Source organism: Thamnophis sirtalis, unplaced genomic scaffold (genome assembly GCF_051295495.1).
Source record: "Thamnophis sirtalis isolate CommonGarterSnake01/CBP01778 unplaced genomic scaffold, rThaSir2_p1.2 scaffold_9, whole genome shotgun sequence".
Classification (NCBI taxonomy): Eukaryota; Metazoa; Chordata; class Lepidosauria; order Squamata; family Natricidae; genus Thamnophis; species Thamnophis sirtalis.
In genome coordinates this window covers 13,085,425-13,104,479 of record NW_028261389.1, presented here as the reverse complement: position 1 = coordinate 13,104,479, position 19,055 = coordinate 13,085,425, and the positions used below count along the sequence as shown (strand labels likewise).

At 44.2% G+C, this 19,055-nt stretch overlaps 1 protein-coding gene across 1 annotated transcript in view; it reads left to right on the top strand.

The window, feature by feature from the left end:
* The first annotated feature begins 6,905 nt into the window (after positions 1-6,905).
* Positions 6,906-19,055, top strand: part of DERA (deoxyribose-phosphate aldolase) — a 47,699-nt gene continuing 35,549 nt past the window's right edge. The window contains exons 1-4 of the mRNA XM_087722837.1: positions 6,906-7,032; positions 12,943-13,040; positions 14,487-14,634; positions 17,312-17,407. Of these exons, the coding sequence (XP_087578963.1) occupies positions 7,002-7,032; positions 12,943-13,040; positions 14,487-14,634; positions 17,312-17,407 (373 nt within the window). The 5' untranslated portion in view covers positions 6,906-7,001. The remainder of the gene's footprint in view (positions 7,033-12,942; positions 13,041-14,486; positions 14,635-17,311; positions 17,408-19,055) is intronic.

Here is a 19,055-nt window from a genome sequence, read left to right as displayed (position 1 = left end):
ACAAGTAGTTAAAATAGCCAAGAATCACACAGCCACACACGTCGAGCCTGGAGGGGAACTCATCAACCCCAGGCCTGCCGGCAAAGCCAGGTTTTGACGGCTTTTCGGAAGGCCTGGAGAGAGGTGAGGGTCCGAATCTGCGGGGAGTTCGTTCCAGAGGGCTGGAGCTGCCACAGAGAAGGCCCTCCCCCGGGTAGTAGCCAGGTGGCATTGGCTGGTAGACGGAACCCGGAGGAGGCCGACCCTGTGTGATCTAATGGGTCTTTGGGAGGTAACTGGCAGCAGGCGGTCTCTCAAGTGCCATGTGTGACCTTCCCAGCTCGCTTCCAACAAACAAAATCCATAGGGGAAGCCCGATTTGCCTAACAATTGCACTATTCACTTAACGACTTCAGTGATTTGCTTAACAAACACGGCAAGCAAAGTAAAATTGGGCGTGACTCAATAACTACCTTGCTTAACAACAGAAAGCCTGGTCCCAATTGTGGTCATAAGTCGAGGGCTACCTATACATTTCTTGACACGTGCCTAACCTTCAAATTTACCACATTCTGAAAGACCTTGCATTTTCATTGTGAAAAAGTGTTTTGCAGATGGTTGATGCAGTGTGGTTTTGGAGCTTCGTTTTGGAAGCAATAAAATGACAGGTTCATTGGCACCATTTGTTTCTGTACACACACGTGCAGTCACTAACCTACCTACTCCATCCCACAATAGCTGGCCTTTCGTTCTTAGCTGATAGAGGGTTATAAGTAAAGGAAAAGGTTCCCCTTGCACAGATGTGCTAGTCGTTCCCGGCTCTAGAGGGCAGTGCTCATCTCCATTTCAAAGCCAAAGATCTAGTGCTGTCCGAAGACGTCTCTGTGGTCATGTGGCAGGCATGACTAAATGCCGAAGGCGCATGGAACACTGTTACCTTCCCACCAAAGGTGGTCCCTATTTTTCTACTTGCATTTTTTTTACGTGCCTTCAAACTGCGAGGTTGGCAGAGGCAGGGACAAGTCATGGGAGCTCACTCCGTTATGCAGCGCTAGGGATTCGAACCGCTGAACAGCCGACCTTTCTGATCAACAAGCTCAGTGTTTTAGCCACTGAGCCACCGCGTTCGCGATGGAGGGTTATGGAGTGTTTTATTAATCCTTGCTGATGAGGGATGATACTGTAAACTGAAGACATCCTGTAATCACTTGGCACCTTCCAAAAATAAGCAGCTCCCCTTGTGGCTTCCTTCACTCAATTATCTGTGCCACATTTATAAGCCATGAAGGTTTTTGAAAAGCTGGGATGTAGGTGGATTCCTAGCAAATATCATTTGCCATCAGGTGGAACCCAATGACACCTCCAGTGAGGGTCAGCACCTTTTTATTATGAAACTCGAAGGAAGGAGGGCTTTCCGAAGCAATTATATTTACTACCAGAAGAAAACCTTGTGACCTCAAGAACAGCGGCCAATGCTATTGGCACAGCTTTAAAAACAATTGAAAATCTGTGGTTCGTAACGCTTCCATAGGGAGAAAATGACAGCTCTCTGGGCCCCCGCCTAAAATTTTTGTTAAGGCCAGAGACCGCTTTGTCGAAAACCCAATAAATTCTGAATTGCTCTTTAGCTTTCTTGCCAGATTCCAAGTGTGACATTCCTACCGTGTTTCCCTGAAAATAAGACATGGTCTTATTTTCTTTTGACCCCTGAAATAAGCACTTGGCCTTATTTTCGGGGAGGTCTTATAATTTTCAAGGTGCAGGAGGCGGCGAGCGTGGTCACCTCATGGCTGCTGCTGTGTTGCAATATTTTTAGGGAGGGCTTATTTTGGGGGGAGGGCTTATTTGCACTCAAAGATGCACTCAAAAGCCCAATTGGGCTTATTATCAAGGGAGGTCTTATTTTTTGGGAAATAAGGTACCTTTTCTCTGAGAAGGTAAGATGGACTCGTCCCCCTCATTTTATCCCTGGTGAGATAGGCCTACTTTATTGGCTGGAATGGTGTGGGGGGGGGGGGGAAGCAAGGCCTACATTTAGCCCCTTAAACTCCATGACTCTGGAGATCAACAAGGACTGCATTTTGACCTGCGATAACTTGTACACCGAGAGGCTGCACATTGTCCAGTCCGCAATGTTGATTTATCTGGGTGATGTAACTGTAAACCATTAATGAAGACAGATGCCTGTTCGTAAAATCAAGGCAGCTCAATCACTGCAGTACTAATAGGGGCCGTTGCAATCGATGAGCCCAAAAGCAGTGTGAGCGCATCAATTGCAATAATGGGCTGTTTTATCTTTGCAATCCCCACTTTTCCTGGGCAATGAATGAATACGAGTAAGCATACCCCGGACAGGGCCATGCATGCATTTTTAAAAATAATAATAGCAACAATAAACAACAACAATAATAATACAAGCAGTGGCACGGCAAAGTAGCAACAATGGTGCATTGGAAGATCTGCAAGAAATAGCATTTGCCTGTAAGCAAGAACTGGTGGGACCATAAAACAGAAAAAGTCATAGAAAACGAAGAAGTTAAATTGTTCTTGGACTTCAGAATTCAGATAGACAGGCACTTGACCCAGGGACTTAACAGTTGTCGATAAGAAAGACAAAAAAGTCTGGATAGTGGATATGGAGACAGCAGAATAGGACAGAAAGACCTACAAATAGAAATAGAACGACTATGACAAAGGCAAGCAAGGGTGGTACCAATAGTAATAGGCGCCTTGAGTGGAATCCCAAAACAACTAGAGCTCTACTTGAACAACATAGGCATTGACAGATTTGCTATCAGTCAATTGCTGAAGGCAGCTTTACTTGGAACAGTTCCATCCTGTGACGATAGCTGTAAAACCATCAAACATCTGGATTTGCCTATTACAGGTCCTTGGTAAGAGGACTCAATAGGTAGACAAAAATGCCAAACCCAGTCTGAACATCTAGCTGGCTGTTCAAATAATAATAATAATAATGACGATGATGATGATGATAAAAATCATCATTGGAAAAAATCATGAATACCGCGATCTGGCCATCAAAACTACCTGATTATGGATGAAACATGTAACAGTGATACCCATTGTCATCGGGGCGCTTGGTACCATGTCCAAGAATTGATACATCAACAAATTGCAGCTTCCTGCAATAACACCAGCGGAACTGCAAAAAACTGCTTCTTGGAAAATTGTAGATCTTAAGAAGGTACTTGGTTGATACCTAGGACCCTGGCAACAACCCATATCAACCATTAACACCAGTCAATGGTGTTTGTGATACATTTTTTAATATTCAGTTGACTGAGTTTCATGTTTCATGAATTATTATTATTATTAATAATAATAATAATAATAATATACTACAATAGTATAATAATAATCAGGTTCAGAAGGTTTTAGAGAATGAGAAAGTCAAGCTCTTGTGGGACTTCAGAATTCAGACTGACAGGCACTTGGCCCACAACACACCTGACATAATAATAGTTGAAAATAAAAAATTTTGGTTTGTTGACATTGCAATACCTGGAGATGCACGAATTGAAGATAAACAGCAAGAAAAAATCACAAAGTACTGGGACTTGCAAATTGAAGTTGAGCGACTGTGGAAAAAGAAATTGTGTGTTGTCCTGATTGTAATTGGAGCCCTTGGAGCAATACCTAAAGGGCTACCTTGCTATTTGGAAATTTTAAATTTACCAGACTTGAACATTCTGATTCTACAAAAAACCACCCTACTTGGAACAGCTTGTATCCTCCGACGTTACCTTAACGGTTCCTAGGTCCTTGGTTAGGACTCGAGTTGTTGAGCTACCAACCAGCCCCAAAGGCTGTGAATCTCACCAAAGATTAACCACATCATAATAGTATGTATGCAGAAAGTCGTGGGAACATAAAGTGGAAAAAGTTATCGAAAATGAAAAGGTGAAGATCTTGTGGGATTTTCGAATACAGACGGATTGTCATTTGGAACACAACACGCCAGATATCATGGTTTTAGAGGGCTGAAGTGTACAGTTTATTCATATTGCTGTACCAGGAGTTGCCACAGTCGAACAAAAAGAACTGGAAAAAAATACAAAATATCGCGACCTGACCATTGAAACTACATGGCTATGGATGAAACAAGTAAGAGTGATACCTATTGTCACTGGGGCACTTGGTACCATGTCAACAAATTGCAGCTTCCTGCAATAATACCAGTGGAACTGCAAAAAAACTGCAATGCACTACTTGAACCATTATATATTTTAAGAAGATACTTGGTTGATACCTAGGATGCTGGCAGCAACTCGTATCAACCATTAGCACCAGTCAATGATATTTGCGACACATCTTTAAATGTTCAGTTGGCTGAGTTTCATGTTTAATGAATAAAGTATATCATTATATATCTATATCTCTATCATCTCTATATCTATCTATCTATCTATCTATCTATCTATCTATCTAATATTTGCGACACATCTTTAAATGTTTAGTTGGCTGAAAGAAATAATAATAATAATAATAATAATAATAATAATAATAATAATAATCAATTCAGTAGCACAAATGATCCATTGGAATTTGTGCAAAAATTATAATATTAAAACAGCAACAAACTGGTGGGAACATCAGCCTGAAAAAGTCACAGAAAATCAGATGGTCAAGATCTTGTGGGATTTCCGTATACAAACCGACAAAATACTGGCGCATAATACACCAGACATCACACTGGTTGAGAAAAATAAGGTCACAATCATAGACATCGCAATACCAGGTGATAGCAGGGTCGCCGAGAAGGAACATGAAAAAATCGCAAGATACCAGGACTTAAAAATCGAAATTCAACGACTATGGCACAAACCAGCAGTGGTAATTCCAGTGGTAATTGGCACACTGGGTGCTATTCCAAAAGCACTGGAATTACATTTAAAACAGTTAAAAATTGACAAAATCACCATCAGTCAAATGCAAAAAGCCGCACTGCTTGGATCTGCACGCATATTACGAAAATACGTTACGACGTCCTAGGCCCCTGGGTGGGGCCCGACTAGTAACCAATGCCAAATCCAGCGAAACAACTGGCCGCTGTGATACAATTGTATAATAATAATCAATTCAGTAGCACAAATGATCCATTGGAATTTGTGCAAAAATTATAATATTAAAACAGCAACAAACTGGTGGGAACATCAGCCTGAAAAAGTCACAGAAAATCAGATGGTCAAGATCTTGTGGGATTTCCGTATACAAACCGACAAAATACTGGCGCATAATACACCAGACATCACACTGGTTGAGAAAAATAAGGTCACAATCATAGACATCGCAATACCAGGTGATAGCAGGGTCGCCGAGAAGGAACATGAAAAAATCGCAAGATACCAGGACTTAAAAATCGAAATTCAACGACTATGGCACAAACCAGCAGTGGTAATTCCAGTGGTAATTGGCATACTGGGTGCTATTCCAAAAGCACTGGAATTACATTTAAAACAGTTAAAAATTGACAAAATCACCATCGGTCAAATGCAAAAAGCCGCACTGCTTGGATCTGCACGCATATTACGAAAATACGTTACGACGTCCTAGGCCCCTGGGTGGGGCCCGACTAGTAACCAATGCCAAATCCGGCGAAACAACTGGCCGCTGTGATACAATTGAATAATAATAATAATAATAATAATAATTCAGTAGCACAAATGATCCATTGGAATTTGTGCAAAAATTATAATATTAAAACAGCAACAAACTGGTGGGAACATCAGCCTGAAAAAGTCACCGAAAATCAGGTGGTCAAGATCTTGTGGGATTTCCGTATACAAACGGACAAACTACTGGTGCATAATACACCAGACATCACACTGGTTGAGAAAAATAAGGTCACAATCATAGACATCGCAATACCAGGTGATAGCAGGGTCGCCGAGAAGGAACATGAAAAAATCGCAAGATACCAGGACTTAAAAATCGAAATTCAACGACTATGGCACAAACCAGCAGTGATAGTTCCAGTGGTAATTGGCACACTGGGTGCTATTCCAAAAGCACTGGAGTTACATTTAAAACAGTTAAAAATTGACAAAATCACCATCAGTCAAATGCAAAAAGCCGCACTGCTTGGATCTGCACGCATATTACGAAAATACTTTACGACGTAGTAACCAATGCCAAATCCGGCGAAACAACTGGCCGCCGTGATACAATTGTATAATAATAATAATAGACAAAATATAATGAACATCTGGCTGACTGTGTGATGATGATGATGATGATGATGATGATGATGATGAAGAAGAAGAAGAAGAAGAAGAAGAAGAAGAAGAAGAAGAAGAAGAAGAAGAAGAAGAAGAAGAAGAAGAAGAAGAACTGGAAAAAATCATGAAATATTGCGACCCAACCATCGAAACTATGCGATTATGGATGAAACATGTAACAGTGATACCCATTGTCATCGGGGCACTTGGTCCAAGAATTTTACAAAACACATCAAGAAATTGCCGTTTCCTGCAATAACACTAGCGGAACTGCAAAAAAACCTGCGCTCTGGCATAAACCCCCATCAACCATTAGTGCCAGTCAATGATATTTGTGATAACATTTTTAAATGTTCAGTTGACTTGAGTTTCATGTTTGGTGAATAAACGATACAACTTACTACTACTACTTACTACTACTACTACTACTACTACTACTACTACTACTCCCACAAACAACATGAACGATAATATTAATAATAATAAGCCCTTCTCCTTTTTCTTGCTCACTACCCGATGTGGGGATCTTCTTTGTCTTTACAACCTGCAGAATCCCGGGGCCTGCTTTATTTGCAGTTTTTCAAGCCGTCGCCCACTGAGTGCAGCTAATCCCGTTCGACTTTCTCCGTCCCGGGGGGCCGTCCTGGAGGGGAGACGGCAGAAAGAGGAGGAAGAGGAGGAGGAGGAAAACGGGGAGGGGGGGGGAGGGAAAGGGCGTAACCAGGAAGCGCCGTGGAAGCGCCTTGCCCTGGAAGAGCATCGGCTTTCGCTTCTCCGCCGACCATGGCTGCTACCAACCGGGGCATGGAGTTAGGTAAGCCGGGCCGCAGCGTGCAAGCTGAGGGCGCATCTGGACAAAGGGCGGTGGACGGAACAAGGCGGGCTGGGCTGGGGATGGGGGGTGGGTGGGAAGGAAGGGGGCGCTTTGAACTTGGAGGTTTCCCCAGGCTCCAGATGTGCCAGAGGGGTTTTTCTCCCTTCTGCTGGTGGAGCGCGATGCCGTGTTGGGGAGATGAACCCAGGCCTCTCTGAAAACGTCTGAAATGCACGATCTTAATTTAATTCCTCTTAATCATCAGGTGGCAATGCATTCCTTCTATGGGGCCCAGATGTTTAGCCCAAATCAGGGTTACTATTCCCAGGAGCGATGAAAACCTACCAGTTAAGTTCTTGGGGCAAATAAGGGGGAGCAGCTCCTTTATGTCTATTGGAGATGGTCAGTTATCCAAGGCCCAAAGATCCTTTTCCAAAAGGCCACTGGACTTTTTTTTTCTTTTTTTTCTTCTTTTCTTTGAAGACGTTTCACTTCTCCTCCAAGAAGCTTCTTTGGTTCTGAAAAAGTGAAGCTTCTTGGATTCGCCTGGAGAGATTCTCAGCCATCCAGGTCATGGTTGTCCCAAACGTGCTTTTTCAGGAAGCCACTGGATTTTCTTGTTTTTTTCTTTTTGAAGACGTTTCGCTTCTCATCCAAGAAGCTTCTTCACCTCTGACAGGATAGTGGGGAAGCTGAAGAAAGCTCCTTCTTGGATGAGAAGCGAAACGTCTTCAAAAGAAAAAGCAAGAAAGTCCAGTGGCCTCCTGAAAAAAGCACCTTGGGGACAATCATGGCCTGGATGACGGACGAATCAAAGAAGCTTCTGCACTTTTTCAGAAACAAAGAAGCTTCTTGGAGAAGAAGCGAAACGTTTTCAAAGAAAAGAAAAACCCACAAAAATGTTTGAATGTTTATTTCATTTGTATGCTGCTCTTTTCCCCCGAAGGGGGACTCAGGGCGGCTCACAACTCAAACCAGGGAAGGGGGATACAGACAATTTAACAACAACACAAAACAATACATAATTTAAAAACACGCAACAATCATACCATTCGAGATAGGGGCAACAGTTCTTTAGCCCCAGGCCTGTCGGAACAGCCAGGTTTTAAGGGCTTTGCGGAAGGCCTGGAGGGTGGTGAGGGTTCGAATCTCCACGGGGAGTTCGTTCCAGAGGGTCGGAGCAGCCACAGAGAAGGCTCTCCTCCGGGTAGTCACCAGTCGACACTTGCCGGCGGATGGAATTCGGAGGAGGCCTAGTCTGTGGGATCTAATTGGTCTGGTGGAGGTAATTGGCAGCAGGTAATTGGCCAAAAATATCCAGTGGCCTTTTGGAAAAGCACCTTTGGGACGAGAACAGTTCCTTAAGTTGCACATGCAGTGCACAATAGTTGCTTTTCTCCTTCCCCCGTTTGTAGTTTTTCTGGTTAGTGTCAATAGAAAGAAATATGGCAGTGCCCTCCCACCTGGACTGAGTTTAAAGGACACACTGGGTGGTAGGAAACTGAAGGTACAGAGTTCATCTTCTACAAGAAGAAACAACAAGCGTGTAAGAGCCAGAATAAGTGCTTACTCATTTACTTGATTTATAGTGGGGTGTTTCCCCCCCCCCCCAAACGTGGCAACTTTTAAGATATACGGACTTTAATTCCCAGAATTCCCCAGCTAGTTAGCTAGCTAGCTAGCTAGCTGGGGAATGTCTGGCTGGGGAATTCTGGGAGTTGAAATCCACATATTTTACAGTTGCCAAGTTTAAGGAAAACACTGATTTATAAGGATTAAGTGATCCGAGGGAGCTTACAGGAGTGTTCAAAATATAAAATTGCTCAAACAACAACAGTGCAGAGGAAGATAAAAACTGAAATTCAAACACTTCAGTGGATTCACCATTCATCCTGGGTCAATCATCTACTGCATGTTTGTAAGGCCTCAAGGATGCCCATGGTAATTAATGGTATTGATATATTTAGAGACCCCCCGTCCCCAACCCTGAGGTAATTCTGGGTGGTTTATACTTTAAAAGAAAGGATACAACATCAAAAAACCTTGTTTTATGGATAGCGGAAGAAAAAAATCCAGACAGCTCAGAAACCTATGGGGATTCACAACCACTGAATAGCAAATTTTCAGAGACATTGAGATCACTGGAGTGACTGCAGTCTAATGCAGCGAAAGGGTGCTAAATCATACTTGACAAATCTCATATCGGCTGATAGGAGCAGTATTTACAAAAGAGGGTTGGAGCATTGTGGAAAAGGAAACATAATCCCAGCTATTAGCAAAACATTGGCAACCAAGATAATTCAAAGGATCTAGGCCTGCAGAGGAAAAAATCATTGTTTCCTTTTGTTGTGGTTGTGGTTTTCCAAGATGCAGCTAGTCCTCAGTGTAAGACCGGTTTTTAAGAAACGATTTGAGGTTATAATAGACCAGGGGTCGGCAATCTTAAACACTCAAAAGAGCCATTTGGACCTGTTTCCCACAGAAAAGAAAACACCGGGAGCCACAAAACCCTTCCCATGCCTGACTATTTCCTGAGCGGCCACAAAACTAGCATATGTAGTTGAATTAAATGTTCTGTTTTCTTCTGAAACTTTTCTTTTCTTGGATTTATCCATGGTTGGCCTTCCGGGGTCAAAGAGCTCAATAAATCACATTCTTGCGGGTGTCGCACATTGGTAGTTGTGACGCATATTTTGAATGACAGGGAGCAGCAGCAGAGGGATGAAAGAGCCACATGCGGCTCCAGAGCCGCAGTTTGCTCACCCCTGCAATAGACAATCCCCTCTCCAGCATTGATGACTTGGTTCTGAAGTTCATCCATGATCACGTGACCTCATGTTGGGCACTTGGCAACTAGGCCTCATTTATGCCTGTCTCTAGCAACCTGCAGTCACGTGACCTTGTTTGCCCAAAACACATTTCCTTCCAATTTCTGCTAAAAGCAGCCCATCATGAACAATGGGTTTCATGTTATGATTAACAGACTCCATGATGGTTGTAAACTGAGCACTACCTGTAGAGGAATTTATCATCTGTTGTTATTTCTTACTTCATAATTTGGGGAGATGTTTCTTGGGAACATTTCTGGTGAAATGCTGTTTTAAACTGCCGAAGAAAATAAATCGCTTCTTAGGGTTTGGATTTGATCTCCAGACAATATCAGGATCAAGTAAACAAGAACAGGAGTAGAGTTCAAAGCGCGAAAAGTTTCTTAAGATAAAGGTAAAGGTTCTCCTCCCACATATGTGCTAGTCGTTCCCCACTCTAGAGGGCGGTGCTCATCTCCATTTCAAAGCCGAAGAGCCAGCGCAGTCAGGAGACATCTCTGTGGTCATGTGGCCGGCATGACTAAATACCGAAGGTGCACGGAACACTGTTACCTTCCCACCAAAAGTGGCTCCTATTTTTCTACTTGCACTTCTACATTTTCGGACCAATTTCGTTGTATTTAAGTACAATGACAATAAAGATTATACATACATACATGCTTTTGAACTGCTAGGTTGGCAGAAGCTGAAACAGGTAAAGGGAACTCACTCCATTAAATGGCGCTAGGGATTCGAACTGCCGAACTGCCAACCTTTCCGATTGACAAGCTCAGCCTCTTAGCCACTGAGCCATGGCGTCCCTTATGTGCTTATGTTTTTTATGTGCTACCTATACACAAGAATTTAATTTACGAATAGTCAAAAAGAATTTTCATTAGATAAGGGTCAGTGAAATTCACGGGAGGCTGATCTTAGGTGGGGATGCAAGGATCCCAAACTGATGACCCGTTTAACTCCGCCTTTGGAGTCAGCCTTCTCATCTCCTACACAAAGTGCTGCTTTGAAGAGCACGGATGGAGCCCCTTTAAAACAGCCACATCTTTTTCCAGCATCACAACTACAGAGGGCAGCTGTGCAACCCTGGCAATGTTGTGGTTTAGGAGTTTGTAGGAAGGTGCTGCATTTATGCTTTCTAGTCCTCTCAAAGCCCTTTTAGAAGTCCATATCCAAAGCCTTGGAAAATTGCAATGCGCTGTTCTAGCATGATTTTGGTTTTGGCTTAACACCAAATTGGACCCCAGGCCAAATATATTGAGTGTCCTGGAATCCAGCAAGAGAAACGACGGAATAAAATTTTGAAGGCAAAGCTTTGGAACATATCTTCAGATGAAACAAAGCAGATTTCCATCCCCCATCTCCACACACCACCCCCATCCAGAGGGAGGATTAAAGAAAGTTGGCTAATTATCTGTAGTTTAACTACTTTAATTACTTTGATCCCCGAAGCCCCATGAATATTTGATTGGAACAGATGACATATTAAAAATGGTATTATTAACGCTCCCAGGTTTAATGAATTGAAACATCTTTGTCTTTCAGCAGACATTCAAGATGATTCAAACCTGTTCCTTCCCAGGCGTGCAATCCAGTTTTCCTTTTTAGAGCGGGTGAAATATTTATTTATATTCTGCCTTTCCTTCATGAGCTCAGGATGGCATGCATGGTGCTCGTATCCCACCAAAATAGCAAGCCTGTGAAGTAAGCTGGACTGGGAAAGAGAGAGAGAGAGGAGCTGGCCTAAAGTCATTGGGATGGAAATTGCTAAGAATAAAAATAATAAATATGCACAGGCTCTCCCTTTTTAATTATGGTGCATCATCTACAGCAGTGTTTCTCGGTTCCACCACAAAACCGCGGTAGACTAAAGCGCGCTCGACGAAAGCACGTACGTGACGTCATCACAGCGCGACAAAACAGCACGCTGTGAGCGGTAAACTGAAAATTAACGCGTAAATCTAAACGTAACCCCCCCAAACCTAACCCTAAACCTAACCCTTAACCTAACCCTAAACCTAACCCTTAACCTAATGCTAACCCTTAACCTAACCCTAAACCTAACCCTAACGCTTAACGTAACCCTAAACCTAACCCTTAACCTAACCCTAAACCTAAACCTAACCCTTACCTTTATGTGAATCGGCTTGCTTTAATTTAATTTTAATTTTAATTTAATTTTATTTTAATTTTATTTGTCGCGCTGCTGATGACGTCACGTACGCGCTTTAATCGGGCGCGCTTTAGTGGACCGCGGTTTTGACGGTGTTTCTCAGCCTCAGGAACTTAAGATGCACGGACTTCAACTTACTGAATTCTCCAGCCATCATGTGGCTAAGGAAGAATTTATTACAGATGTTGAGACTCTAGAAAGGGTGCACAGAAGAGCAACAAAGATGATTAGGAGACTGGAGGCTAAAACGCAAAGAACGGTTGCTGGAATTGGGTACATCTAGGTTAATGAAAAGAAGGACTAGGGGTGGCATCATAGCAGTGTTGCAATATCTCAAGGGTTGCCACAGACAGGAGGGAGTCGAGCCATTCTCCAAAGCACCTGAGGGCAGGATAAGAAGCAATGGGTGGAAACTAATCAAGGAGAGAAGCAACTTAGAACTAAGGAGAAGTTTCCTCACAGTTAGAACAATTAGTGGAACAACTGGCCTCCAGAAGTTGTGAATGCTCCAACACTGGAAGTTTTTAAGAAGATGTTGGACAACCCTTTGTCTAAAGTGGTGTAGAGTTTCCTGCCTAAGCAGGGGGTTAGACTGGAGGATCTCCAAGGTCCCTTCCAACTCTGTTATTCTGTTTGCAATGGAATGATGATCGCAGTAGCATAAAGCAAAAGAACTTTTTAAATTCATATTTATTATGTTTGATCTTTTCTCCAATCTGGTCACCAGATTTAAATGACACAGGTAATAGTTGCCGGTAATATGAAAGAAGAAGGCCAAAAGAATTATAGCTCCAACATTGGATCAATGGCTAAGACTGCTCCTCCCATCTCCCTTCAGGTTCTGCTCTTCCCAAAATTGATTTTGAACGTAGATGGCGATGGAAGTAAATGGATGTTTTTTTTCTCCCCTTTTAGATCTCACATGGCTCGCACGAGTTCGGGTGAATCACCCAGCTGTTCTAAAGCGGGCAGCGCAGATTGAAACGCAACGGGCCATGAAAAAGAATTGGCTGGTGAGAAGTCCCCTCTCCTTGGGTTTCCAAAAGAGACATTTGTCTCCCGTGAATTTTAGCACTGTCCTCCGGGATTGGGCGGCCTATAAATCTAATAAATTGAATTGAATTGAATTTTGTTCATGGTGTTTGCTGCTTGTGTCATCAAAACTCAACAGGGACAATGGGCCAGTGAAAGATGATCTGTTTATCCAACCCAGTGTCAAAATTAGAAGGCCACAAAGAACAGCTAAAATACCAAAGTTTTAAGACAGGGGTCCCCCATGAGGGTTCCGAGTAATGTATCCACCGAAAGCAGAACTCCGAGGCAGGTAGATTCCCCAAAGGAACATGTTTATTGGAGACACCATATCAGCACAGCTAGTGAAAACTAACTCTAAAGGTTCCCACGGTTCCCCCCCCTAATTAAACAAGAAAATATTCCCTCCCCAGGTGTCACCGGTCACATTGTCCAATGAAGGTAGTTGGGAGGCTGCTTGGCTACTCCTCTGCCATCTGCTGGGATGACCTTGGTTCCCACAGGAAAACTTTTTGTTTCGACTGGTAGCCAGTCTATCTTCTCCCTCCCCCCACTCCTTTCCGCCTTTCAAAGTTGATTGCAACTATGAGAGGCAGGAATAAAATGGCTTCAGCTAGGTCAGCTTCAGAGTCAGTGGTGGGTTGCAGGCGGTATGCCCCGGTACGGTGCTCCGGAGGGCCCACCTGCCCGCCCGATAGCAATAGCAATAGCAGTTAGACTTATATACCGCTTCATAGGGCTTTCAGCTCTCTCTAAGCGGTTTACAGAGTCAGCATATTGCCCCCACGGTCTGGGTCCTCATTTCACCCGCCTCAGAAGGATGGAAGGCTGAGTCAACCTTGAGCCGGTGAGATTAGAACTGCTGAACTGCAGATAACAGTCAGCTGAAGTGGCCTGCAGTACTGCACCCTAACCACTGCACCCCGATCTCCTTACCTGAGTTTAAAGATTTCTGCTCTTCCACGCAGAAGCATGGCGCGTACAGCGCCTGCGCGACGCTCCGCCAAGCAGCACCTTCTATACAAACGAGCCCCCAATTTCCATTGCTAAGCAAGACAATTGTTAAGTGAGGTTTGCTCCATTTTATGACCTTTCTTGCCACAGTTGTTAAGTGAATCCCTGCAGTTGTTAAGCTAGCAACACCATTGTTAAGTGAATCTGGCTTCCCCATTGACTTTAGTTGTCAGAAGGTTGCAAAAGGTGATCACGTGACCCCATACATGCCAGTTGCCAAACGTCTAAATTTGGATCACGATGCTGCAACAGTATTAAGTGTGAAAAATGGCTCTAAGTCACATTTTTCACTCCCGTTGTAACTTCGAATGTTCACTGAATGGTTGTAACTCAAGGGACTATATACCAACTGTGTAGCTCAATTGCAAGGACATTTTTTGATCATTTTAACTCTGTGTGTTTTTAAAACGAAGGCAGCTTGGCTTTTGAGAGCCGTCACCTGCATAGACCTCACCACCCTTTCTGGAGATGACACCCCATGCAGTGTTTGCCGATTGTGCCACAAAGCCAAACATCCCATCCGAGCGGATTTGCTACAAGCCTTGAAAATGCACGATAAAGGTACGCCGGGGTGATGAAACCTTGCTTCTAGCTGGGTAAAGCATACTTGCCATTTTGAATTTGAATTTGAATTGAATTTGAATAAATTTATATGCCGCCCTATCCCGTAGGACTCCGGGCGGCTTACAAAAACAAGATAAAAGGTAAGAGTTAAAAATAGAAAGGAGAAACAAATTTAAAAATAGCACACCATACATTCAGTCTAGATGGGGCTGGACCTTGTTCATGAAATCAACAGCCCCAGGCCTGCCGTATTAGCCAGGTTTTAGTGGCTTTTCGAAAGGCCGAGAGAGTGGGAAGGGTCCGGATCTCTACGGGTAGATCGTTCCACAGGGCCGGAGCAGCTACAGAGAAGGCCCTCCCCCGAGGGGCCACCAGCCGGCATTGTCCGGTCGATGGCACCCGGAGAAGGCCCAACCTGTGAGATCTTATCGGCCGTTGGGAGGTATGTGGCAGGAGGCGGTCTCTCAGATATCCGGGTCCTAGGCCATGTAGGGCTTTAAAGGTGATGACCAGCTGTTATTAAATGAATGGTATTGTCCCTTGACAGAGAAAGAGAAAAAAGCTGAGTAGATAAAGCGAAGTTAGCAATGTGATATGTAATGTGGAAAATGGAAGAAAAAAGGGGAAAGCATTTTGCAAATTCAGCAACACCGGAACAATTGACTGCATCTGGCCCGTGGGTTGCTTAGAGCCGGCCTGGGGAGGCTAGCCTGAGGACTGGCCCGCGGTGACTCTGCCGGCTAAAACAAGCCACGGGGGGCTGTGGGCAGCCCCCCCCCCCAATGGCCCATTTCTGCCTTGTGCAGCACCTTGCCAGCCAGAAATGAGCCGTGGGGAGGGAGCGTGCAGACCCATTTTTGCACTCTGCTGGCTGAAGACGGGCCATAAGGCCCTTGTGAGCGCCCCAGCGACCCCGCACCCCATTTTGGCCGGCTGGGAGCTGCACAAGGCATCCGTCCTTTCCAAGCTAGATTGGTTGATCATGGACTCTCATAATCCCTATGTGGGTGGGGATTTGAGTGCTTGAAGTCCATCCTCGCAGAGTGAAAAATTAGGAAAGGCTCCATTGGAGTGAACTAGATTAGTGGACAAGAGTCACATGAAGACAACAGAGGGGTCCTTGAGACTTACTGAGCTTGGTGGTTTCCTTGCAAACGTTTCAAACGGCATCGCTGTTTGGTTTGGTGGCAACAGTGCCTCAGATAGAAAGTCCATACAGAGAGTGGTAAGGACAGCCGAGAAGATTACAGGAAGCTCACTTCCTGTTTTTCAGATACAGCTATGTGCTTAGAGCTCTAAGTATTGTTAGAGACCTCACACACCCACTTTACGGTCCGTTTCTGTTTCTCCCCTCTGGGAGGAGGTTTCGAAGTGTATCTAGCAAGACTACTAGATTCTGGAATAGCTTTGTTCCCTATGCCATTTGTCTGGTAAAAGATTCATTTTTCTTGAGCTAGACTGTATTGTTTCTCTGTGTCATCTAATATACACTATATTGCCAAAAGTATTCGCTCACCCATCCAAATAATCAGAATCAGGTGTTCCAATCACTTCCATGGCCACAGGTGTATAAAATCAAGTACCTAGGCATGCAGACTGTTTTTACAAACATTTGTGAAAGAATGGGTCGCTCTCAGGAGCTCAGTGAATCCCAGCATGGAGCTGTGATAGGATGCCACCTGTGCAACAAATCCAGTCGTGAAATTCCCTCACTCCTAAATATTCCACAGTCAACTGTCAGCTGTATTATAAGAACGTGGAAGTGTTTGGGAACGACAGCAACTCAGCCACGAAGCGGTAGGCCACGTAAACCCGTCCAACATCAGTGTGTGTGACCTCATAAATGCGCTTCTGGAAGAATGGTCAAAAATTCCCATAAACACACTCCTGAACCTTCTGGACAGCCTTCCCAGAAGAGTTGAAGCTGTTATAGCTGCAAAGGGTGGACTGATGTCATATTGAACCCCATGGATTAGGAATGGGATGTCACTTACAGTAAGTTCATATGCGAGTAAAGGCAGGTGAGCGAATACTTTTTGGCAATATAGTGTATGTGGATACGGGAGTATATGCTCCCCTCTCTCTTCTCCCTCCCTCCCTCATTCATTCATCCATCCATCCATCTATATTGCTGTCATGTTTATGTAGTGTAAATTGCAGGTGGTGACCCTTTGAGATTCGTATCCAATGAAATTTCATTTTAATGTATGCTGATTAGTGAACATTTCAAGTGACAATAAAGTTAGTCTAAGTCCTAAGAGTTGAGATGGCGCAGTGGTTAGAGTGCAGTACTGTAGGCTACTTCAGCTGACTGCTGGCAGTTCGAATCTCACCAGGCTCAAGGTTGACTCAGTCTTCCATCCTTCCGAGGTGGGTGAAATGAGGACCCAGATTGTTGGGGGCCATGGGCTGACTCTGTAAACAGCTTAGAGAGGGTGTAAAGCACTGTGAAGCGGTATATAAGTCTAAGTGCTATTGCTATTACCCAAACTAGTAACCTCATCAGTGCTCAAGAAATGCTTGATTCTGGTGATGTTACCTATTTTGGGTAGTGAAACATCTGCAGGGAAACATACAAGCTCAAAGAGCACCAAGAGGCCTCCACTTCAGCACTGAGATACAAATATTCTCCTTTATTGAGGATAACAGAGTCTTGATGATGGTTCCTTTCCAGGCATCACCACAGCAGCCGTTTGTGTCTATCCAGCCAGAGTAGCTGATGCAGTTAAGGCTCTCAAATCTGCTAGCTGCCAGATCCCAGTGGCTTCAGGTAAGCTTTCAGCCTGAATTCCTGAAGGGGCGATTCGGAATCAGTTGCTCATTTTATGTATTCGTTCATTAAAGATTCTGTCTTGTTCTGGACTAATGAACAGTCCCACGTTGTCACTGGTGCCATATGTTTACTAGAAACTAACCTTGATGTAGTTCTGGATTAAAAAGAAAAGTCGAGCCCTATGATCAAAATGAATGAAATGAACTGAGATCAGCAGGTTTTGACCAGTTCTGGAGAACCGGTAGCGGGAATTTTGAGTAGTTCGGAGAACCGGTAAATATCACCTCTGACTGGCAAATATCATCTCTGACTCCATCTATTCTCTGCCTCCCGAGTCCCAGCTGATCGGGAGGGAATGGAGTTTTTACAGTATTCTTCCCCTGCCACGCCCACCAAGCCACACCCATCAAGCCATGCCACGCCCACCAAGCTGCGCTTACAGGACCGGTAGTAAAATTTTTGGAATCTCACCACTGAATGAGATGCATAGGTAAGTCCTCAATGTACGACCACAATTGAGCCCAACATTTAATCTTGCTAATCAAGACATATGTTAAGTGCGTTTTGCTCCATTTTACAAGCTTTCTTGATACAGTTGTTAAGTGACTCACAGCAGTTGTTAAGTTAGTAACACGGTTGTTAAGTGAATCTGGTTTCCCCATTGACTTTGCTTGTCAGAAGGTCGCAAAAGGGATCCCAGCAGGCCCTCTCCAAGTGGCCAGACTGGATAGTCAGATTTGCTGGTATCAAATTAGTCATGATATAGCTGGATGATAGCTGTTTAAAGGTAACATTCAGCTCCTGCTACTTTCTGCATGAAACAGCAGTGCTATATATATATTTCTTTACGACTGAGGCCAAAGTTATTGAATGCTTACTCAGTCAGCCTTGGACAAATTTAACTTGAGCTTGATTTGCTCCGAATGAAGGCAAAGATGCATGTCCCAAAGATAAAGTTGCAGAATCCAATCTGGGTCGGTCACCGGGACCAGAGTTTTAGTCTTCCAGACTTGTGCTGGAGCCCATCCTTGTGGAACTTCTCTCTCACCAGAATGTGGTGAACTGCCCCAGAATTGCTCCATTGGGATCCTCACAGAGACTCCAAACACTACTTCAGAATGTTCATACTTGTCGTGGCCCCCCAGCAGATTCAGACAGTGAGGAAGTTGGGGAGGAACATGGCTCAGTCCTGGAGTCTTGGGAAGACTCTGATGAGGTCTCTGCGTCAGAGGCAGAGAGTTGACAGCCAGGGCTGCCTGATAGTTAACAACTGCCTTCAGAGTCAAACATCAGTGAGGCAGACGAACAGCTGGAGCCTGTTCCCAGTGTGCGCATGCGCAGAGTCGCCAGACAAAGGGAACAGCTAAAGAACAGGGGTCGACTTGGGAGTGAGGCCACAGGTGGACGGTGAATGACCCCTCCCATAGGGAATAAAAGAGGAGCAAAAGGGGATGGGGTTTGCAGGAAACAATTAGCTCATTCCTGCATTATTGCCAAGTATTGCGGTGTCTGAAAGATATCGGCTTGGCCACTCTCCAAGCCTGATAAAGGTTGGTAATTGTGAACTACCTTGAAAGACTGTGGGAGAGGAAAGACTCTGCTGGAGAGGAATTCACTGTAAATTAAATAAAAGGGGTTTATCGGG